Source organism: Mytilus edulis, chromosome 14, assembly GCF_963676685.1.
Source record: "Mytilus edulis chromosome 14, xbMytEdul2.2, whole genome shotgun sequence".
Classification (NCBI taxonomy): Eukaryota; Metazoa; Mollusca; class Bivalvia; order Mytilida; family Mytilidae; genus Mytilus; species Mytilus edulis.
The window spans coordinates 33,187,300-33,213,061 of NC_092357.1; the positions used below are offsets into that span (position 1 = coordinate 33,187,300).

At 33.2% G+C, this 25,762-nt stretch overlaps 2 protein-coding genes across 2 annotated transcripts; one reads left to right on the forward strand and one right to left on the reverse strand.

The window, feature by feature from the left end:
- The first annotated feature begins 37 nt into the window (after positions 1-37).
- LOC139504133 (uncharacterized) lies at positions 38-631 on the forward strand. The gene has a single exon (XM_071294193.1). It carries the CDS (start codon positions 38-40, stop codon positions 629-631), a length of 594 nt encoding a protein of 197 aa, XP_071150294.1.
- A 2,805-nt stretch (positions 632-3,436) lies between these two features.
- Positions 3,437-5,134, reverse strand: LOC139504134 (uncharacterized). Its single transcript, XM_071294194.1, has one exon. The coding sequence runs from the start codon at positions 5,132-5,134 to the stop codon at positions 3,437-3,439; it is 1,698 nt and encodes a 565-aa protein (XP_071150295.1).
- Between the last annotated feature and the right edge of the window lie 20,628 nt (positions 5,135-25,762).

Consider the following 25,762-nt stretch of genomic DNA (forward strand, 5'->3'; position numbering starts at 1 on the left):
ATCACTTTTTGATTTGGAAAAAGTAAAATTCAAAAGGATGTTTGTACCTACTTCATTCAGTTCAGCGAAAACAAGGAAGATTCACATTTATTCCGACGCATCAGAGAAGGCAATAGCCGCAGTTGGTTACATACAACTAGATGACAATAAACATTTTGGTTTTGTTATGGGGAAGGCAAAGGTTGCACCCAATCACGGTCACACAATTCCACGCTTAGAACTATGTGGAGCATTGCTAGCAACAGAATTAGGACAAACAATATCCGACCAGTTAGATATACCTTTGTCTGACATTCAGTATTATACCGACAGTAAAGTTGTACTAGGGTACATTTTCAATTTATCAAGAAGATTTTACATTTATGTTTCAAACCGTGATGCTAAAATTCATACAGTGTCAAACTCCGAGCAATGGTCTTATATGCATACAGATGACAATCCAGCCGATCTGACCAATCGATCAATAATTCCTTCGAAATTTGAAAACAGTATATGTCTATCTGGCCTAGTGATAAAAAATGATGCCAATCAAACTATTGAAAGCTTTTTCTCATCAATCCTGACACCGATAACGCAATACGTCCTGACATTACAACTAGAAAAACAACGAGTCTCGAGAAACTCTTCTTAGGATTACAACGATTCGAAAGATTTGGAAACTGGAAGTCACTTATTAGATCAATTGCGCTGATAAAGAACTTTCTTGTTAATATAATCTCAAAAGAAATTAGGTGTCGATTGAGGGAGGCAGATATTTTCGTTGTTGGAGTTGTGCAATTAAACTCATCATAGATACCAGGACTAAAATTTGTATATACGCCAGACGGGCGTTTCGTCTACATCGTTGCCAAATACAGCTAAGGTAATCTATGCCTGAGGTAGAAAAGCCTTAGTATTTCAAAAAATTAAAAAATTGTAAACAGTAAATTTATAAATATAACCATATCAATGACAATTCATGTCAGCACACAAAGTGAAAACGAGATCTTTTCAGACGAAATCGATTGTATTAAAAATGGCAGGCCACTCTGTGGAAATAGTGCACTGTTGCAATTAAGTCCATTTATCGACAATGCAGGCATTCTGCGTGTTGGTGGGCGTATCAAAATGGCGAATGTACAACCCGATGAAAGGAATCCAATCTTAATACCTAGTAGACATTGGATTGCAACTTTGATAATTCGTTACTTGCATCAAAAGATAAAACTCCAAGGAAGACAATTTACATCGGGAGCAATACAAACAGGAGGATACTGGATAGTAGGTGAAAAGCGTCTAGTTTCTTCCATAATTTACAAGTGTATAACTTGTCGTAAGCTTCGCAGGCCTACCGAACAACAAAAATGGCTGACTTGCCTTAAGACCGTGTGATTCCAGAAACACCATTCACGTCAATTGGTTCACGACGATTCATTTTTTCGAGGAGGAGTAAAACTTTTTAGGTCTGACAGAGGTACTAATTTAGTCGGAGCCACTGACCAACTAGGTATCGATAGTATCAATGTAGAAGATGGACCAATAAAGGAACATTTATATGATAATGACAAAGAGTGGCATTTCAATTCACCTCATTCATCTCATATGGGAGGTATATGGGAAAGAATGACAAGAACAACGAGATCAATCCTGGACTGCATGTTATCAGAACTTCCCGGAAAAGAACTATCGCATGAAGTGTAAGTAACATTGTTAAAGGAAGTGTCGGCAATAATTAACTTCAGGCCTTTAAAATGCGTACCTACGGACTCAGATGAGCCATTACCTCTCACACCTAATCTTATCTAATCTTATCATCACTCAAAAACCTAGTGTATTGATTCCAAAGGATGTGTCATAAAGTAGTACATACGATGAGTAACAGCAATACAAGCAAATAAAATAAAATAAAATAGGTGCAAGGTACCACCTTTGGTCTAGTTAAATTAAGCCATAAAATGAACAGAATGTATAATCAAAATCAAGCATTATTGACACACTGTCAGATGAATGTGTCCTGTTTGGAATTAAGAGATAACTGTATTGTAATGTATGTTCAGCTCCGAAGACAAACAACTGGTGATTTTATGAGCACAAATTAAGTTTGCCAATTGATGACGTCGGAGCCTAAAATTCAATATGGTTATCTCCATTCTAATGAAACTGTCAGAAAACAACGTTTAATCATACATTTAAAATCTGTCATTTCTCGTCTACGCTTGCGTGTTTTTTTCATAGCATTAATTGTGAATTGGTTTGGTGAAATTGGTGACGTCAAAATTAACGTTTCAAACGATGTTGCATTGATATGACAGTTCTTCAGCGTTGTTATCGATCCAGTTTTAGCCACAAAGTCAATGTCAAATGTATTACACGACTGGTGTAAATATGTCCTCCAAAACATGCTCTATCTCCCTACTTTGTATAGACTTTAGAATCTGATTTAACCAGGTATCGATTTTATATTGTCCACAGTAGAACGGTATCCCGAGGTCTTTTCTGATGTGATTGTACATTCTCATGGTACCTACAAATTTAGAAAAAATGATTTATTTAAAGGGCATCACTTCAAATATTCAGAGTTTTAAAAAAGATGGTTATGGAATTGAAGTACATAAAGGCCTTTTGACATCAAAATGTTATTTTTCTTCAATAATATTTGCAGTACAAAAGTTACGATATGTTTCCAGTTGAATCGTGAATATGTTTTCTATACACGACAACATCATCAAAAACATTTAATACTGTCCGGTAGCTGCACCGAATGCGTGCTTGCATTAACTTTGTTTATTTGGTCTTACTTGACTGAGCTCCCTTTTTTATTTGCCTTTGAGTTCTATATGTGTGTTATACTCCCCTCTTATACTGTAAGTACAAAGGATTATGTTTTAATTTTTGTATGCGATAAAATTAATTGAAGTGAGGCTATTGAAGTGTGGCGTTGATAAAGAGCATTTAGTGGTTATTTGAATTGAACTCACTGCTAAAGGTTCTAGGCATTTGAGTATATAGACAATGCAATTTCCCATAGGAACATCTTTTACGGCTAAAACTGTACCACTTTTACTATGAAGTTTTGAAACAAAATCTTATACTAGAATTGAAAGTTCATATGCACCATATTTTTTTTCAAAGATCAAAATATTGGGCTGTGCGGCATAATTTCAACGTTTATATGCCCTGAACTTCTCAGAGTTTTAACTAACACTAATTTGCTTAACTACCCCTACCTCGAATGGAGGTTTACCACAAATTTCAATGTAAACAATATGCACATGTATATTTACTGGTAACATTCCCAAGTTATGTCTCTGAGAGATGGAACACAGAGAGAATAACTGGGAACCAGTATGTAAACAAAAATAATTTTCTATGAATATTCAAGATCTCCCCAAAAGAGGCGTGTTTTGAGAAATAGCTGATTTTACAAAGTGCAACCTAAAGCGGTAAAAAAACGCCACTAACCTTTGCCCATCTGTTCGGAAGCATCGATATCTCCATTACATGCTAATCTGTATAGTGTGGACATTTTGTCTGATATCTGTTGCTTCACTATTAACTGGTCTTCTGCTGATAGAGTATCCACCACCTTTGCAGCCATCTTTTCAGATGAAAATAGTAATTCGTACCACACTATGTTATTTAGAGCCGAATCTATATCTGGATATTCTTGTACCAAGATATCAATTTCTTTCAAAACGAGGTTTCGAATATGACGAAGATCGACTCCTTGTACAGTGAGTAGAAGTAGGTTAGCTGTCATCATTTGTAAAATTTCTGTCACTTCTGCTGTTATTCTTGCACTTACCAAAGCCATTGAATTAATTGACTGGTTATGCATTTCGGCGCTTACAACATGATTACTCATAGGGTTGACACAATGATCGATCTCAGACATATACGATGCCATTGCAATGTCACAGCCTTTAAAACCAAAATTATTGTTGATGTCACATCCACTAAGATTCGGTGGCAATCCAAAATTCAATTTTACATTCACTACCTCTGTAAATTGTGCAAAGATTAGTTTTGCACAGGTACCTAGCGCTTGTCGTGTTTGGTCCAACGCGATAGAAATCGTTTCTCCTTGGAAATTTCCGTTACTTAAAATCGTGTCTGTACGGTGATCGATTATGGGATTATCGTTTACACTGTTGAGTTCAATGGTAATTCTTCGGCATGCTTCGTTTAAAGTTTCAACTGCTGATCCAAGCCATTGGGGAGATGTACGTAAACTGTAACGATCTTGCTTTAATACTCCATGTTTATCAGGGAGATGCATTTCTAAAGTCGTTGTTGCTAATTTACTGTTTTCTAGAATTGCCAACATATTCCTGGCTACCTCCTTCTGGCCTATATGTGGTAGACATTCGTGGATAAGAGGATGGAAGCTCTCTGTTGTTCCTTCCAAAGCTTCAATGGACAATCCAGTGCATATTTGTGTAAGAAGAAGGAGCAGATTTGCGTCATACAATACCGGAGCTGAGAATCCAGCTGTGAATGAACATGCATTAATCATTCCAAGCCCCTCTTTCGGGCCGAAAATAAGTGGCTGTATTCCAGCTTCTGTAAGAGCTTCTGGACAAAACATAGTTTTCCCATATTTCGATACTTTTAAATCTTCTCTACCTATCATGACTGCTGCAATATAACTAAGGGGTATCAGATCGCCGCTTGCACTTATAGATCCACGAATAGGAACTTCGGGAGTAATATTGGTATTGATAAGATCTAATAGAGTTGTGAGAACAACAGCACGAACCCCAGAGTATGCTTTCGTAAGACAATTTGCCCTCGTAACCATAGCAGCCTTAACCTTGTCTGGAGTAAATATTTTACCAATTCCAACATTTAGAAGATGAATAAGCGTTTTTTGTAAGTCCTCGGGATTCCCAGAACGAACATCTGCACTGCCACCAAAGCCAGTGTTTATGCCGTACACAACTGATCCGATTTTTAACTTCTCTTTCAAATACTCTGCATTTGCCGTTAATTCCCTGAGATTATTCTGATCAACGTGTACTTTGAAGTTTGGATTAATGCTTATCGTAAGGACTTCAGGAATGGATAGAGTATTTCCATTGAGAGAAATACTGGTTGATATATTTTTGCGTTTCTGGATGTATGAAAGAGTCATACATGCATGAGAATTAGCCATATCTGTATCGCTGCTCAATATATCTTAAATAGAAAAAATAAACATTAAAGATAGAAATCAAAGGCATACAGTTTCCTTGACCTACAATATGCATATGGCTATGGCCTCGTATGACTTTTAAATTAAAGATGGTGTATAACACTACAGAGAGATAACTTTGTTAATTAAGCTGAATGTTTAAATTGTTAAGGAAATATTTGATTTCTCCGTGTTGAAAATTAGTTTTTGGCAAACTACTTTATATCCAATGATATCGATTACGTGTTTGATACATTACTTTTATATAAAATTGAAAATGGAAATTGGGAATGTGTCAAAGAGACAACAACCCGACCATAGAGCACACAACAGCACAATGTCATATAAGCATCCTGTAATTATACTGAACAGATGGGAATATGATCATGTCTGTACACAAAAAGAATACTTCGTGTATTGTATCAGATATCCTTGTTTAATTCCCACGAGAAGGTAACCTCTGCAGAAAACTTATTTTCATAAGCTAAAGTTAGAGAAGTGGATAAAGTATATGTATCTGCGCAATGCTAGGCAGTGTTGTTGTAGAAGTTAGAAATAAAATACAGGTTCCCTTCCCAAAAGTACTCAGTCTAACCTTAACTTTACTTGAAATCTGGGAATCCTTTATAGGTAGATTTTACATATAGAAATTAATTTGTATGATAATAAAGAAAATCCACCATTTGCTATATAAGAAAATGCCTGAATGACATCAGAAATATGACAGTTGTTAGCCATTCGTTTGATGTCTTTTAGTTGTTAATTTTGCCATGTGATAAGGGACTTTCCGTTTTGATTTTTCCTCCGAGTTCAGTGTTTTTGTAATTTTTACCTTTTACAATAACGTGTACATGTATAGTGTTTTCTATTAATTCTCACATCTTACTCTGATCAAAACAGTGTTTTTATATCATGTATATGTTTAGTACATAATGCAATGGCGGATTTTTTTTAAAATCAGCTAATAATTATTTCTGAAATGAAAAAAAAATATATACCGTATATATCGTTTGAAGTGATGTGTCATATGTTTGGTTAAGATTTAAATCCAATTAATACCCATGTTCTTTCAACTATCAATAAAACGAAATACGATTTTTGTATAACTTCTTCATTTCTAAAGAAATATAAACAACATTCATCGTTTAAAAATACGGGTTGATTTTGATTTAATCTAAATTTGGGTTCATATGCATTCGTGTACTTTTAAATATTACCTAAGGATTTTATGAAGAATCAAAAGAACATTTTGGGAGTCTATACTTTTGTAACGTGTCTAAAACTCTTTCAGTCTGATATTTGTTATAACCATATGTTTTGAACTATAGACTTAAACCTAAATGTATGGAACTGATTAGAATCATAGAAGTATGGAACTTATTAGAAAACTAATGTATGAAACACTTTTGAATTTTAGAATAAAACCCATTTAATGAAAATGTCTATGATTGTCGGAATATGTAGCACTTGGTTTCTAAGCAAACACTGACTGCAACAATGAGAAATATGAGACCCAAAACCTTAGTAATCCCTATTTGATCATTTTGTACCGAAATAACTGTCCTAGCGGCTACTATTCTTCAACAGGTTTCAAATACTTCATTTTGTATAACTTATCCTGCTGGTTACATTAACTATTTACTTGCTTATCATTCTGATCTGTTTTATACTCTGCTGTCTATGGCACAAATGAAAAATGTATTTAAGTCAGTACCTTCCATTTACAAGAACGGGGACATTGACGAGAGAGAGTGTCCTAGCAACAACTGTACACTCAAGTAAAGCAACTTTTAGCAACCAGGGATAAAAGGCCTAGGATGATTGTCAATGCCGTTTTCGACGATAAAAAAAGAACGAACGGAAAAACTCATAGAGAAATCGGAAAATAAGAAACTGTAGAAATATAAAACTATTATTATTCGTAAACTGTAAATTCTTAACGCTTTGAATTATTCGATTTAATTTCAATGTTATACATGTAAATGCCGTTTTTATAAATGTCTGAAACAATTCATGTCAAATCTCAAATCTTGATTAAAAACAAATAAACATCTTGTTTAAGGTAAACCCCACGAGGAGTCAATGGTCTGAAGAATGTTGCAAACTGACTTGAAACTGGTCCGAGAAGTCTTTGTCCGATTTGAGTTTGGTCCAAATTGTTCTCATTTTCCGTTTTATTTACAAAATGAGCTAAATAAACTCATAGATACCAGGATTAAATTTGGTATATACGTATACGTCAGATGCGCGTTTTGTTTACAAAAGACCCATCAGTGACTCTCGAATCCTATACTATTTTGGATATGTACCAAACTTGGACAGAACCTTGTGTATGATCAAATGCTAGTATATAGAAGGAAATTATGTTTCTTTCCAGTTAACATTATATTCAGTCTGTAATTAAAGTTTTAAAACATTTATAAGATTCATAAACTAGCCTGGATCTTTACCAAACTTGAACCGAAGCTTATATACAATCGAAAGATAGTATCAAGAGGAATATTTTTATTGATTTATTTCCCTCTTTTGTCATGTTTGTTGATCATACGATTAACAGAAAAAAGTAGGCGAGACACTGTACCACGGCACCCTTACAAATGTTTCACTCTGATCAACACAGGTTTGTATTATATGTCTAGTACATTATGCAATGGACGATATTTTTTTTTAAATCAGCTCATATTTTTTTCTAAAATAAACAAAAAATTATCTCGTTTTAAGTGAATTGTCATGTGTTTGGTTAAGATTTAAATCCAATTAATACCCATGTTCATTCAACTATCAATGAAACGAAATACGATTTTTGTATAACTTCTTCATTTCTAAAGAAATATAAACAAAATTCATCGTTTAAGAAATACGGGTAGATTTTGATTTAATCTAAATTTGGGTTCAAATGCACCCGTGTACTTTAAAAGATAACCTAAGGATTTTATGAAAAATGAAAAGAACATTTTGGGTGTCTATACTTTTGTAACGTGTTTAAAACCCTTTCAGTCTGTTACTTGTTATAATCATATGTTTTGAACTATAAACTTAAACCTAAATGTATGAAACTGAGCGGAATCATAAAAGTATGGAACATATTAGAAAACTAATTTATGAAACAAATGTTTGAACTTTCGTATAAAACCTTTTTAATTAAAAATGTTTACGATTGTCGGTAGATGTAGCATTAATGCATAGTTTCTAAGTAAACACTTACCTCAAGAATGTGAGACACGAGACCCAAACCCTTAGCAACATCCCTGTTTGAACCTATTTGTACCGAAAAAGAGGCTACCATTCTTCAACAGGTTTCAAACATTTCAAGTTGTTTAACTAACCCTGCTGCTTACATTAACTATTTACTTGACTATCATTCCGATCTGTTTTATTCTCTGCTGTCTCCCGCACAAACAAAACATATATTTAAGTAAGTACCTTCTGTAAACAAGAACGCGGACATTGAAGCAAACACCCTAGCAACAACTGTACAGGTAAAGCAACTTTTAGCAACCAGGGATAATATGATGAATGTCAATGCCGTTTTCGACGATAGAAAGATCAAGCAAAAAATAAAGAGAAACCGGAAAAAAAAAGAAACTAGTACTAGAATAATTCTTAAACTGTCAATTCGTAACACATGGAATTATTCAATTTCATTTCAATGTTATACATGTAAAAGCCGTTTTTATAAATGTCTAAAACAATTAATGTCAAATCTCAAATCTTGACCAAAAACAAATAAACATCTTGTTTAACGTTAACCCCACGAGGAGTCAATGGTCTGAAGAGTGTTTAAAACTGACTTTAAACTGGTCCGAGATGTCTTTGTCCGATTTGCGTTTAGTTCAAGTTATTCTGATTTTCCTTCTTATTTACAAAATTAGGTAAATAAACTCATAGACACCAGGATTACATTTTGTATATATACGTCAGGCGCGTGTTTCGTTTACAAAAGACTCATCTGTGACTAATTATATATATAATGAACCCCGAATAGTAAAAAAGGCCAAATATAGTAAGAATTGAAGAGCATTGAGGGCTTAAATTCATAAAATTTTGTCAATTACGGCTAAGGTAATCTATTCCTGAGAAAGAAAAGCCTAAGTCATGTTAGTATTTAAAAAATCAAGTTTTTTTTAACAGTTAATTTATGAATATAACCATATTCAATGATAATTCATGTCAGCACAGAACTGCAAAGTACTGGGCTGGTGATAATCTCAGGGAATTAAAACTCGACCAACAGTGACATCGACCCAATTGTTGTAAATAAACTTATCATAGATAAATACACCAGGATTAAATTTTGTATTTACGCCGGACACAAGTTTTGTTAACAAAATACTAATCAGTGACGCTCGAATCCAACAGTAAAAAAGGACAATTAGTATGGCGTTCATTGTCACTGAACTAGTATATATTTGTTTAGGGGCCAGCTGAAAGACGCCTTGGTGCGGGAATTTCTCGCTACATTGGAGACCTGTTGGTGACCTTCTGCTGTTGTTTTTTTATTTGGTCGGGTTGTTGTCTCTTTGACACATTCCCCATTTCCATTCTCAATTTTAAATAAAGTAAGTATATACTTTAGTATCACAGAATTTCCTTGACAATTGAGAATACTAATACGAATTATTGATTGGATCAATCACTTACTTACGAGAGCATGCATCCTTTATAATGATCAATACAGGCAACAGTATACCGCTGTTCGAAATTCATAAATCTATAGAGAAAAAACCAAATCAGGGTTACAAACTATAACTGAGGAAGACTCATCAAATATATGAGAACTACGACAGACCAGAAACACAACATCAAAATTAAACGCACACAGAAACGAACTGCAATATAGCAAATGGCCATTTTCCTGACTTGGTACAGGACAGTTTAAAATAGACATAAGTAAATTTTAGAAATTAATATAAACAATTTTGAAATAATGATGAATATTATGGAAATTTAAAGATGTTGTATATGTAGCTGTTGTTTTCATATTGTCATGATTGTTGAATAATAAAAACAAACCAAAACTCCAGCGATGCATTATTTTTTTTCTTTATGTCGAGCTTTCTACTTTAGTCTCTAGATTTTCTATTGCAAAACATACTTTCATATTTTCCTCTATAACATAAAACGGTTATCACGAACAGAGTCCGAATAGGCCACACGATTTATTTAACAGATACTATGCAGTAATATCTTCCATTATTCCCATATTTATCGTCGTCATAGGCGAATTGTTGCGTATTTTTTTTATATTTTAACAGACTTAAGATACAGCAATTTGTAAATCAACGCCGAACCTAAAATTATTGATTGATTGTGGGTTGCTAAACAGCCAGTGGCAAATATTTCATGAAGGTTCAGGACGAAAAACATTAATTTATAAAAAAAGACTATAATTGTATTCCCCTATTTCATGGAGCAAGTTCAAGAGTTGCAGTTTGTACACACACTTTCTACACCAGGGGGAGGGGTGGTAGGTTGTTTATGGTCCTTGTATTGTACGTTAAACGTTAGAAGTATTATTTTATTTTTCGTCACTTTGATTGTAACTGATAATGATGTTATGAAGGATAAGAGCAACACCAGAGATCAATTTTGATAACCAAAGACGGATTCGTGAGGATAAATCTCTTGAAAAAAATACATAAAAGCAACAAAAACAAGACTCACAACTAGCATTATCAATCAATTGAATTAATGCTAAAGGTAACAATACGAAACATTTGAAATAAATGGCTTTGATATAAGTATTGGGAGCATTAAAATCCATTTGAAAGTGATTTTTCTCTCTCAAGAAACTGGTTTGATGAGTGACAAACATAATTTGTTTGGACGGTGTTTTGATCAAATGCTTTTTGTAATTGTCATTGGTTCTTCGGTTGTACGTTTGTCACATGAAACATTACGGAATTGATAGTTTTTTTTCATGGATTGGACTATCATTTACCTGTAAGAAACCATAATGTTACCTTCAGCTGTCCAATATTTCATAACATATATTTATGTTTTCAATAAAATTTGCATATAAAAGCTGTCTACCTTAAACTTCACGAAACTTAAGAGAGAGAGAGAACAAAAAACCGATAACACCAAACAAAACCGTTTTGTATTTATGTGAAGGCACCTCCGATACTCAAAATTAAAGTGTTTATTGTTTTAATAGTAAGAAATTAAAACACACACATATTTATATTATAATAAGTATATTTCATTATTATAATAATGGTATTTATTTATGTATTATTCTAGACGCTTTATTGATGCATAAGCGTTTTTTTCAATGACTTCTAAACAAAATTTACGACAAAAATTGTAGGTTCAAACCCTAAATTTTCTTCCGAATACATACCCTCAACACTCATTAAAGCATCTATAATTACATATTCCGAGAGCACTTTTGATGTCTTAAAAGCACTCTCAGAAATTCCAGGACAGTTCAAGACGTTCTGTATGTATCGCTAGGCTTCAGTTATAGCAAAAGCGGTATGGGATTTGCTCATTGTTGAAGGCCGTATGGCGACCTATAGTTGTTCATTTCAGTGACATTTGTCTTTTGTGGAGCGCTGTATTATTGGCAATCATACCATATCTTCTTTTTTAATATTCACATTTAATGTTGCGAGTTAAAAATCATACATAAATTGAAAGTCAATCAAACACTTACAAGCTTAAGACTGCTCAAAGAGTTCCTCCAATTTTCTATAGATTTAATCGAATGATGGTTTATAGTCGTTACAATATATTCATGAAGTGGGTATATTTTATTTTATGTTCGTTGTACTTTTAGCTGGCAAATTCACAAAGTTAAAAACAATTTTACGGTTTCGCACGATATCAGAATTATTTTATCATGCATACATTGTAAACAAATTTTCAATGGGTAAGAAATTAAAAATTAAAAATTCTCTTCTCTATAGAGATCTTATAGACCTTTTCAACAATTGTCTACACCTACAGTTCAGCACGACTACGGCAGGTAATTAAATGTGAGAGGTAGTCTTAAATAGTATTGCTTACTATTGGATTTATTGCTTGAACATGTTAAAATGACATTGATTTTCTTATTTAAAATGTAATAAAAGATTAAATTGACGGGAAAAAAATTAAAATAAAACAACATCAGAAAACAATCTATAAATCTCTGATCAACGAAAAAGGAATCAAATATAAAGGCGAAGAATAATGTCAAAATATCCCATTATTAGCTACAATCTCTACCGTGTGAAGGCCGTACAAATTACCAACATTTTTAGGAATTAGAGCAGGCGCCAAAAACAGACAAAACAGGCGACGGGGTTTTACTAGTCTAATTTGATCAAATGTATGTATGGTCAAAGAAGAAATTTTAAAAGAATCACAAGTACGACAAAATAGAAAAAGTTTATTAAACTAAAATTCTAATTGTAAAGAAAAGAGAAATAGAGAAACTACGTAATTCTGACCCGTTGACAACGAGATAAAATATAGCAATGATAGTGTAACATATAAAACCAACGATACTTAATCAACACGGACCCCTTTAAGCTATTCCCGCTTCCTGTTAGAAACTAAGAGATCATTTTCGAGAACTGGGGAATGCCTTTACGTTAAAGAACAACGTAACTATGTTGTTTTTCGGGGCACGGACAATTAAATCGGCCAATCAGTTCGCGAGAAAGACCATATAATTAAATGAGAGTTAATATAAGTCATCGGACTCCCAAACCCTGCTAAGATCTGTTCAAAACCAATTTACAATGACTACAAGCCTTTAAAGTAACTACATGTAACCTATTAAATTATCAAGTCCTTTACGCAGGTATGTACTGCTTAAATGGAGACGTGAATTGCAATTTCCTCCATATTTATGAAGGAAATATACCAACTTCAACACGGTATCTTAAAGCGCAGTAGTTATTCGTTGATAAAAATAACGATGTGATCTTTTCCTTCGACCTTAGAAATCAATATGTTTTTACCACTTCCGAAATTGAATATAATCATCGGGTAAGGTTTAGATCGTTGTAAAAACACAAATTCTACCGAGTTAACAAGTATGTAACAGACATATACCAGTATTTATTTTTTATACATTCTCATAAATTTTTAGAAAAAATTGTTACAGATACAAATTTATCGTTAATTGCATGCAGCATAATCATAAAGTTTAAGAGAAAGAGCTGAGCAGGATGCAGAATGGTTGCAGTAATTTTTTTTAATCAATTCAACGTGATATTTTGTGTAAATACATGTACATGTAATAGGCATATCATATGATAGAGAAATATATATTTTTTTATTATTTCATATATCTGCTGTAGCCAAAAAAACGCTTTATCGAATTTTTATACGTAAAATGATAATCAGACATTTTGTCTTTGAGACGACCCATCCATTTTACCTCTATACTGTAGGTGCAATTAGTATCGAATGTTGTTGAAAAGGTCTATTAGTTACTATACTATATGTAGAATCAGATTAAATGTACCTTACCGAATGAATACTTGAGAGATCATTTTATAAACTATATGTACTTGACATGTAACGCTTTACGTGCCATTTGTTTTACTCTGTTCACCATTTTCTACATTTGAATATGCCTGTTACCTGTCAGAAATATGACATGTGTTGTCCATTCATTTGATGTGTTTTATCATTTTGATTTTGCCATTTGATCATGTTGATAAAGGACTTTGCATTTTGAATTTTTCTTGGAGTTCAGTATTTTAGTGATTTTACTTTTTAGACGGTATAATTTGAAATTTGTATCCTAATAGGATGTTTGAAATAGACTTAAAATAATTCTCGTAGGAAAACGTACCAAGCAGCACGTGATGCAATGATAAATATTCTAAATTTCTATCATTCATAAACAAATATATTTTTTTTATGATCCTTCAATACATGAAGTTTTGTTGGTGTCGTTGGTTTTCAACGGTGATCTGTACCATACACATTCATAATTCTTCCTTTATTCATTACAATAATAACAAAAACAACGTATAGTTTAAGCATGTGTCCGAAAACAATAGTTTTATTTAGTCAAGCATAATGCATTAAAATATATTTCGTCCAGCAGTTCTGCGATTGTACACTTACCAATACAGGAATAGGAGATATGACGCACCAGTTGGGAGCGAAATAAAAGAAACCTATGGTAACTGGTATCCCTCTGCCAAGCATCATCTCTATATCAGTTTTTAGCCGCAGGTAACCTAAAATAGTGATAAGCATATTGAATAATCATGATAATGTAATTATCAATTTCACTTTAATGACAGGCGTAAAGATGTACGAAGATTGGATATGTTGAAGGTTACAAAACTGCACTACAGATTTACAAAACAGACAAAATAGAAAACTATCAAAATGATTTGAACAGAAAATCAAAGCAGATTTTCAGTATAATGAATCTATCTTCATTGAGACAATTTTAGAATCGCGAATTTAAATCCGCGAAAATAAGTTCGTTTACATCTTACACAAACGCCTAAATTATATTCATGTTTTTTTACTTTCATTTACACAATTAATGATATAAAGGAATACACTTTATGTATGAATGGATGCTAAGGGCTGTCTTGAGCTTCATTTTTTACGTCAAGTGTCATTGCAATGAATTGCGTTTGAATGTGAAAGAAAAATTCAAAAGAAAGACGGTAAGCTTAAAGTTTTAAAACAACCATTGTTTTTTTCCAACTTGATTTTTTTTTATAATTGTTATTAAATAAATTTTATTGTCTAAATACATTTAAATTTCATTAGACAAAACTATATCAGATGATCTTTGTTACATATTAAAGTAACCTTTTCGCTGCTGTTGGCGTCAAATAAGCCTGAGAATTCATCGTCATTCATCACATCGTGTTTTAGCCTAGCGTTGCCTTCAAAAATTATGTTGAAATATCTTTATAGATTCTGTTTTAATTAATAATTGTGTTTAAAATTAAATATATCGGGATGATTGTAAATTGATTGCTATTGATTTAAATGCTTGGAAAAAATACAAAAGTAAGTATTTTACCTCTAAATAAAATCTTTGAAAATCCCTTTGTGTCCGGGTGGGTGGGTGGGGGTGGGGGGGGGGGGGGGAGTCGAGATACATTAGATGCAAATGAAAACTAAAAGTTCCACAAGCCCTACCACTAACAAAGGGAAACCACCGACTGATTTGTCTAAAAGTTTAACATGTACATTCCTCCCTAAATTATACAATGAGTACAAATTGAAAGACATCATTTAATGTTGGTGGGGTTTGTGTTGCTTATTCTTTAGTTTTCTATGTTGTGTCATGTGTACTATTATATGTCTGTTTGTCTTTTTCATTTTTAGCCAATGCGTAGTCAGTTTATTTTCGATTTATGAGTTTGAATGTCCCTTTGGTATCTTCCGTCCCTCTTTTATACCTGTATGAATCAAATCTAAGTGGGGGAAAAGAGCAATTCAACCATAATAAATAGTTGTTATCTTTCTTCAAAAAACCCAGTCGAACAACTTAAGAATTGTTTGTTTCATTGATTTAATCACACACGTTGTCATTCTTTTGTCTTTTAAACTAAACATTAAGACAATGATTAGGAAACAGTAAAATAGAATGCTCTCAGACTGATTTTGAGTGGATAGGTTGAAAGAAAATGATAATTATTACAATGATTCGTGCACTTATAAACAAGAATCCACGTTGATGTTTTTTTTTTGTTATCTCCTTGCACTTCCCGATGAGAGGCTTTGCCAAGGACAAGAATATGTGTAATGTAAATGATAACTAAATTCTATAACAGTAATTGTACCAACACAACATAGGAAGATCCTGTAAAATCAGTTGGAAGTAGATGTGAAAGGTACCAAATATATATTTAAACACAGAAGTCGAGGTAACATCGACATCGTCAATGCAAGAACGAAAAACGAGAAAAAAGACAAACTCCGTGTGCATAACACCACATACAGACTGAGCAACACACTCCATAGCGTCGATATGGTTGGTTTTAGTAGATTATGTTACATATGTGGCACGCCATGTTACTTTTGTAAGTGATGAATGCTACGGTAAACTATTCCCGAGTACTGAGATTGTTAGTAAGGACTTTAAAATCTACTATGTTTTCATATAAAAAAATATTGGTTCGAGCTTGGTCTGATGAACAACAACATATTTTATGTGATTTATTCAGTGTGCGACTTACAACCCTTGGTTTGATAGCTGTATCCAGCAATAAACTTTAAGAAAATTAATCGTCATACTAACCGCAAGCTCATATATCATATATATAATCTATATGTAGGCGCTACTGAAATGTTACTACATAACTATATTTGGGATTAAATTTAACGACGTGATGAGTAATATGAGAACACTGTAAAGGTTCAATGCCGTCAGAAAAACATCGGCAGGATGGAGGACCTGACTATCAGAGTAACAAATATTTACATCAGACGTAAATGGCATTGGTACAAATACTATACAAGACAATAACACTCTTCACACATAGACGTTACATAAATATTACACGCATTTTCGAGTTATTTTGTAAATTGTCTGAAAATATTTCCCATATGGGTATCTTTATTTTCAAGTTCGCCAAAAAATTATAAAAACAAATATAGTAACATTAGCATAATTAGGCTGGCTAAATCTGTTTGTTTAACTTATTAGAAAAATAAAGAGGCTGGATCATATCTTTGTATGGCGGATGATGCATAATGCATAGTAAAAGCCCTGTTTATTCTGTCGACGGACCCGGTCTCCCTTCTCTTGGAGTAAATTAGATTAACTCATGTTTTGTCTGTTTCCTTGATTTGTCTTTCTTGCTCGATTTACGAAATTTATAATTAAAAGTTTGTAAAGTAATATCTTGAAAAGCATCCAAGTCTCTTTTTATAAGATTTCATATATCGCCCTATGTCTTTTCAAGTTGTGCAAAACTTTAAGGAGACCATTTGTCTCAATTCTTTTAAAATTTTGTCTATTCCTTTATATTTAAGCACTCATTATTCTCCATTCTTTTTTTTTAGCAATTGATTATGCATCTTTTGGCTGTTATCATCTATCATGTAAACCCCACCCAGTCCTTTATTCCTTGGAAAGCAGAGGAAACTATTCAAATTTTACATTAATGGCAAATATATTAAATTCAATGTATATTATACATTTATAACACCATGAACATATATGATAATTATGTTATAATAGATATTTCATATCTTTTGAATATATTTGCAGTGTTTCGTAAATTATACATGCATAGCATTTGTTGAAATATAACTTTCACGTATACTAACATTGGGTTTAATATCAGTCATTCCATGTTAAATATGCTATTTTACGTCATGATGATACAACATTACGATAAAAACAAAATGTTAGAGTTTGGTAGTTTCTACTACATCATGAACAAAACTTTTGTTGTCATACGATGAATCTGTCCGACTTTCGAAAGTCGCCATGACAGGAGGTCCCGAATATGGCTGATATATATTTGTCTTGTTGACTTCATTAGTGCCTTTTCTAATAAACTGGTAGCCATCCTTTTCCAAAACAGTTGATGCCACCGGAGACTGGTAATAGGACGTCAAATCTTTGGAATATAAACCAGTTCTATTTTCTTTAAATGCAGGCTAGGGCCCCAGTTGGCCTTTGGATGACAAAGCTGCAAACACATTTGATTAAGAATGTTAAACGTGAATAGACAATATTACGATTTTTTAAACCTGTAATTTATCATTACAGTGGTCTATATTTTTAGTGAACAAAATATACGTTATATAGAGTCTTCGATCATTCAAGGATTTTTTTAAAGATGACTGGGTCTCGAATAATTGGATTCAAATCTTTCCCAAAAAAACCCAACATAAAACTGGTTTTCTTTTACGAAATCCAATGGTATATTTTTCCTTAAAGACATTTCTCACTAACATTAGAATGACACGATGTTTTAAACAAACATACATGTCACATCAGGAACATTTATTTAACTTATAAGAACCATTGAATTAAGATTCATAATGCAGAGCTATTCAATCACCCCAGCGGAATCGACAGAAGGTGAACGTTTGTGTTGCTGTATACAAATAATGTAGAAAGCTTTTTATAGAAAAACATACGTACATTTCTTTTATCTCTGCAAGCACAGTAATACAATATCCATGCTGGAATAAATGCGATAGGGAAGGCAACAATCAACCAGCTCAGAGCTGTTGCCCAGTCAGGATAAACGTAGTCATCTAATGTGTACGGCTTCCATTGTAATGCCTTCAATACTATTACAACCTAGAAAAGTAAACAATATCCATGATTTAAGGAAGACGATAGCTGGAAGGTAACAATCAACCAGCTAAGAACTGTTACCAAGATATGATACACATAGTACGACTTCCATCCATTGTAATTTATTCAGTACAATTACAACCTAGAAAAGTTGTCACCAATGGCCATGACATTCAACACACTTATTTGGTTTCAGATTACCTAGAACTTCGATAAAAAAGAAGAAATTGAAGTTTTAACAGGTTGAAAATGTAACAGTATGCTCATTGTCACACATTATAGTTTTAGAATATTGAAAACAAGAATGTGCTCATAGTACACGGATGCCCCATCCACACTATCATTTTGTATGTTTAATGGACCTTGAAAATGGGGAAAATATCTGATTTGGCATTAAAATTAACTAGATGCTCTAAAGAGCCTGTGTCGGTCACCTTGGTTAATGAGAATATTAAACAAAGGAAGCAGATGGATTCATATAAAATTGTGTTTGTGACGGTGATGAGTTTGTACATCTCACTTTACTGAACATTCTTGCTGCGTACAATTATCTCTATCTGTAATGAACTTGGCCCCGTAGTTTCAGAGGGAAATGTTTGTAAAAATTAGTTAGTACAAATTATAAAAAAATGACTATAAAGAACAATAACTCTTTAGGGGGTAAATTGACCATTTTGGTCATGTTGACTTAATTTTAGGTCTTACTGAACATTCTTGCTGCTTACAACTATATTTATCTATAATGAACTTGGCCCAGTAGTTTCAGCTGAAAATGATATTAAAATTTTACGAATTTTATGAAAATTGTTAAAAAAATTGACTAAAAAGGACAATAACTCCATAAGGGGTCAATTGACCATTTCGGTCATGTAGATTTATTGGTAAATCTTACTTTGCTAAACATTATTACTGTTTACAGTTTATCTCTATCTATAATAATATTCAAGATAATAACCAAAAACAGCAAAATTTCCTTAAATTACCAATTAAGGGGCAGCAACCCAACAACGGGTTATCCGATTCATCTGAAAATATCAGGGCAGATAGATCTTGACTTGATAAACAATGTCATCCCTTGTCAGATTTGATCTTACTGCTTTGGATTTGAAGTTATAAGCCAAAAACTGCATTTTACCCCTATGTTTATTTTAGCCGTGGCGGCCATCTTGGTTGGATGGTCTGGAAACCGAACAAATTTGATAAACTAGATACTCCAAAGATGATTGTGGCCAATTTTGGATTAACTTTGGCCTAGTAGTTGCAGAGGAGAAGATTTTTGTAACAGATTATTAAGATTTTACGAAAAATGGTTAAAATTTGACTTTAAAAGGCAATAACTCCTAAAGGGGTCAACTGACCATTTCGGTCATGTCGACTTGTTTGTAAATCTTACTTAGCTGAACATTATTGCTGTTTACAGTTTATCTCTAAATATAATAATATTTAAGATAATAACTAAAAACAGTAAAATTTCCTTAAAATTAACGGGGCAACAACCCAACAACGGGTTGTCCGATTCATCTGTAAATTTCTGGGCAGATAGATCATGACCTGATAAACAAATTTACCTCGTGTCAGATTTGCTCTAAATGCTTTGGTTTTTGAGTTATAAGCCAAAAACTGCATTTTATCCCCTATGTTCTATTTTTAGCCATGGCGGCCATCTTGGTTAGTTGGCCGAGTCAAGCCACACATTTTTTAAACAAAAAAACCCAATGATGATTGTGGCCAAGTTTGGTTAAATTTGGCCCAGTAGATTTAGAGGAGAAGATTTTTGTAAAAGTTAACGACGCCGGACGACGACGCCGGACGCAAAGTAATGGAAAAAGCTCACTTGGCCCTCTGGGCCAGGTGAACTAAAAAACAGCAAAATCTAAATTAAATTACCAATTCAGGGGCAGCAACCCAACAACGGGTTGTCCGATCCAATTGAAAATTTCAGGGAAGCTAGATGTTGACCTGATAAACAATTTAACCCATGTCAGATTTGCTCTAAATGCTTTGGTTTTTGAGTTATAAAGCCAAAAACTGCATGTTCTATTTTTAGCCATGGCGGCCATCTTGATTGAATGACTGGGTCAGACTCACTGGACACATTTTTTAAACTTGATACCTCAAAGATGATTTTGACTAAGTTTGGTTTAGTTTGGCCAAGTAGTTTCAGAGGAGAAGATTTTTGTAAAAGTTAACGACGACGGACGACGACGACGCCGGACGCAAAGAGATGATAAAGCTCACTTGGACCTGTGGGCCAGGTGAGCTTAAAAGTTCATTTCATAAGGAACATGTGTACTAAGTTTCAAGTTGATTGAACTTCAACTTCATCAAAAACTACCTCTACCAAAAATTTTAACATGATGCGGGACAAAAGGATGGACGAACAGACAGACGAACGAACGGACGGACGAACGGACTCATAGACCAAAACAACGCCCATAAATGGGATATAAAAATGGTTTGTGCAAGTATGCGGCAATTTCATGATAGAATTAAACAGTGATGTTTGAAATTAGGTAACCATTTTGAAATAATTCTATTAATGTGTAAAGAAATATACATTATAAAATTGAGAACGGAAATGGTGAATGTGTCAAAAACAACCCGACGAAAACAGCCGAAGGACACCAATATGTATATGTATTCAACACAGCGAGAAAATCACGCACCAGGAGGCAACTTCAGTTGACTCCTAAACAAAAATGTGTACTATTTTAGTGATAATGGACGGCATACCTAACTCCGAAATAGATAAATGAACTTAAATTAAAAGTCATACAAAACTCACATAGGTCAAAGACTCCTGACTTCGCTTAATATGTTTTAATAATTTTTTGTATGCTTTTCTTTTTATACTTTCATTTAGTAACGTTTATGTTTTCTATGAATGTATTTATTTCTAAGATGGATTTACACAATGTTGTAGTTCAAGTCCAACATGTAAGAGTAGTGTGCAACGAAAAATACTGTTAGTCATTGTATTCAATAGCAGCACTTGTTGTTAACCTCTCATGTAGAGGATACACACTTATGATATAGAAGCAGCTGTCAGTTTAACCAGTGAACAAGTGGGCAAGAAACGTTAACAGTTATATTGCGCTATATTATTAAAATGAAAACATATCATTCTACCGTCACTTGATACAATGATGAAAAATTCTACATTCTATGATTCTTAAAAAAAAAATCATCTTTAAAAACATGTATTTCCATGTATTTTTACGTCGTTGGGTTTTAATAATTCATAATTATTCATTATTATAATACAATAAACGTATGGTATAATACTGTGTCAGAAAACAATACACAGGCGAATTCAAATTTTTTTCTGAAGCTGGGGGGGGAGGGGTTACTAGCTGTAGGGTGAGGCTGGGCCCCTCACCGCCCCCATTTGCATAAGCAATAGTTTTATTTAGTCAAGCATGAAGCATTAGCATAAAATTCGTTCTGCAGTTCTACAATTGTATACATCCCAACAAAGCAATAGGTGCTATGAAGCAACAGGTGGGAGCGAAATAAAAGAAACCTATTGTGACTGGTATCCCTCTACCAAGCATCATTTCTATGTCAGATTTCATTTGCAAGTAACCTGCAATATTAGACAAAATATCAAATAATGTAAGTGTCAACTTTTCTATAAAGATAGGCAAAGGGCGGATCCAGCCATTTAAAAATGGGGGGGGGGGGGGGGGGTCCAACTATATGCCCCATCCAAATGCATTGATCGGCCAAAAAAAAGGGGGGTATTCCAACTTTCTACTTTCATTTCTACAATGTATGATGAAAAGGAATGCACTTTAGGTATGAATGTGTGCTTATCATATTCCTAATGGTGTTTAAGGGCTGTCTTAAGCTTCTTTTGTTTTACGTCAAGTGTCGTTGCTATGAATTGCATTTGCATGTGAAAGAAATATCCAAATATCCAAAAGATAGACGTTAAGCCTTACTTTTTTTAAAGGCCATTGTTATTTTTCAAACTTGATTTCTTTTTATAATTGTTAGTGAATAGATTTTATCTTTCTTCTGAAAACCCAGTAGAAAAACTTTACAATCTTTAGTTTAACTGAAGACAAAAGCCGAAGTTCAGAAAGCTATTATTAAAGCTAGAATAATTTCAGGAACCTTTATCCTGAATTCTGATCGAGCGAAATTTAATCAAGCACCTTCTTCAGTCTGCCAAATATGTAATCTTTCTGAGGAAAATATCTCTCATTTTCTCCTGGAGTGTCCAATTTTATCAAATACTAGAATTACATACTTTCAACCAATCAAGACCTATGTTACTCAACATATAACAACTGAAGTCTGGCACAGTGTCTTTCAATCTAAATCAAGTATCATCAGGCTTATTATAGACTGTAGGCATTTCTCACAAACACTAAGAGACGACAAGATAATGAACATGATAGAAACCAAAACAAGGGAGATGTGTTATAAACTGTATATCAAACGCTTAAAGTTGCTTGAGGCAATGGATGGTTGACGGTCTGAAACAAACAGTTTTTATTCCGTATAAGTTGTGTTTCAACGTTTATAAAAAACACTCGGATTTTATGTGTAAATAGAAGAGTTTTTTTACTGTGTATTATACTGGTGGATATTAACTGTTAAAATATATATAACATACATATATTTTAATGTGTAAATAGTACTTTTACTTGGAGATAATCCGTGGTGTTCCTTATAAAGGAAGCTCATACGGAGAGAAGAAGACTGATTTATTTTCCAACGTCATTTTTAGTTTTTGTCAAAATAGGTTACAGCAGAAAAGGGAAGTTCCATTTTTAATGGTTCTTTGTAATTGTTGCGGCCAGTGGCATATATATTTCATGAGTGTTTAGGACGAGAATAAATTAACATAAAATACAATAGGCTAAGGTTACCCAAGATGGATACGTCTTGCAATATGTGTTTACTGGTGTTTTTGTCTTTATGTTGCAATTTGTTTGGCGTGTAGGAACAATAATTTGAATACACATTGTTTGTTGATAATTTGAATCAAAACAATTGTGTGTGTGTTTGTATAATTATGTTGTTCCTTCGGAAACAATATTTTGTCTCTACATTAATTTGAAGAACATTGTTACATTTCTTTTAGAAAAAATCACGCACACTGTCATTCCTTTCTTTTCTACCTTTTAAATCAAAAATTAAGACAATGGGCAAGAAACAAACAAAATAGAATTCTCTGATGTCGAGTGGACAAGTACAAAAAATGGCAATACAATTTATATATCTCTGATGTCGAGTGGAGAAGTACAAACTAGAGCTCTTTAGAGCCTGTGTCGCTGACCTTGGTCTACATGTATGTGCAAATTAAACAAATTTTTAAAGACACAGATCAATTATTGAGAAAATTACGTTTTGGTGATGATGATGACCATGTGTTTGTAGATTTTACTTTACTGAACATTCTTGCTACTTACAATTACCTATATCTATAATGAACTCGGCCCATAAATTACAGAGGAAAATGTTTTGTTAAAATTTACAAAAAATTATAAAAAAGAATAGGTCCGGTAAGGCCCGGTTTTGGCCTCAAATTTCAAGTTCATCTGACGAAAGACTTTGGACACTTTTTAAACACTTAAATGTCTATTTCAATTGATTCAATTATTTTTATGAAAGTTTTTATCTGATTCACTCATTAAAAAGGCTCCGATTCTAGCTTAAATATGAAAAAACTATCAAATCTGCCAAAAACTTTCACTTTTCATATGGTTTTAATTTGTCAAAAATTAATGTGGCCGCATCCGTGTGCATCCGAGACCTTTATATATGTTATGAATTATCATAAAAGACAACTTATATTTCAATATCAAGAATAAACACAAATGCGGCCACTTTCATTTAAGACGGAAACCGTCTTAAATTTAACTAAAATGCTGAAATTGTGAAGATTTCAGTAATTTAGCATGACTTAATGATGCAAGTACCCGATATATGTGTATTGTAATGCCCCCAAAAAAACATATTTATGTAGAAGAGGCAATATACCTTCCAAAAAATAACTTAAAGTTTTTATTTAAACAATTTTGTAAAACTGCTATATTTTTTGGGCAACAAAGGGGTCTTACTGAACCTACTCCTTTATGAAAATTGTAAAAAATGACTGTAAAGGGAAATAACTACTTAAGGGGTCAACTGTCCATTTTGATCATGTTGACTTACATGTATTTGTAGATCTTACTTTGCTGAACATTATTGCCGTTTACAGTTTATCTATATCTATAATAATATTCAAGATAATAACCGATAACGGCAAAATTTCTTTAAAATGCCAATTTAGGGGCAGCAACCCAATAACCGGTTGTCCGATTCGTCTGAAAATTTCAGGGCAGGTAGATCTTGACATGATAAACAATTTGATCTGTGTCAGATCAGCTCTAAATGCTTTGGTTTCAGAGTGATAAGCCAAAATCTACATTTCCCCTTGTTCTGTTTTAACCCATGACGGCCATCTTTGTTGTTTGTCCGGGTCACCGGACACATTTTTTTTAAACTAGATACTCCAATGATGATTATGGCCAAGTTTGGTTAAATTTGGCCTAGTAGTTTCAGAGTAGAAAATGTTTGTGAAAGTTTACGACGACGGACGATTTATATACTTAGAATTTACGTTTAACTTTTTTTTGTAATATCCTTGCACTTGTCGATGAGAGTCTTTACGAGGACAGGAAGGTTTTTTAAGCTCTTTAGAACTAAAGTCAATGACAGTACTTGTATGTACGTGAACCACTCTGTCATTTTGTGTGTTACACAATTATAATTAAAATAAACATAATTAGCTTTGTGTTTATAAAAGGAGCAACTTGTAAATATTTTAAGATTGAAGTCACTATCTGTAGTAAAACTGTTCTAAAATTATACGAAAGGTCTTAAGAAGAAGAATATATTTAGTCTTGGTTGAAAACTGTGATTTACTAGAAAATTGCCATTTTTTTTTACCAAATGTAGGTGGATCACTTCGGCTCCCTCCATCAATAAAAACTGGCCACCATGAACTTATCAGCAGTGTAGAAAGTTTACGAAAAACACCATCAATCAATCAATCAATCCTGGAATTTTAAAGGAATCGTGTTGCTAGCGTTGTGTTTCATTGTGCACGTTTTGATGAAAAAAAATAGTTTATTCATATACACGTTCATTGCTGTTAATTAGTTTCGTAAATACCTTTGTTGTCATTGGTAGTCCAAGGAGAAAAAAATAAGGCGCAAATACAGAATCTAAATATATAAAGTCCACGACTTGATTCTTGTACAAAATCTCCCATTTGGTCAGTCCAGGCGATTATTTATTCGTGTAATATTATTTGGAAGGGTAATATTACTTAAACAAGTAATGTTACCTTTATTACGAATATTTGTAATATA

Bases quoted from the DNA above. Each gene is read 5' to 3' on its own strand.
- LOC139504133 (XM_071294193.1), top strand. From the start codon at position 38: ATGTTTGTACCTACTTCATTCAGTTCAGCGAAAACAAGGAAGATTCAC.
- LOC139504134 (XM_071294194.1), bottom strand. From the start codon at position 5,134: ATGGCTAATTCTCATGCATGTATGACTCTTTCATACATCCAGAAACGC.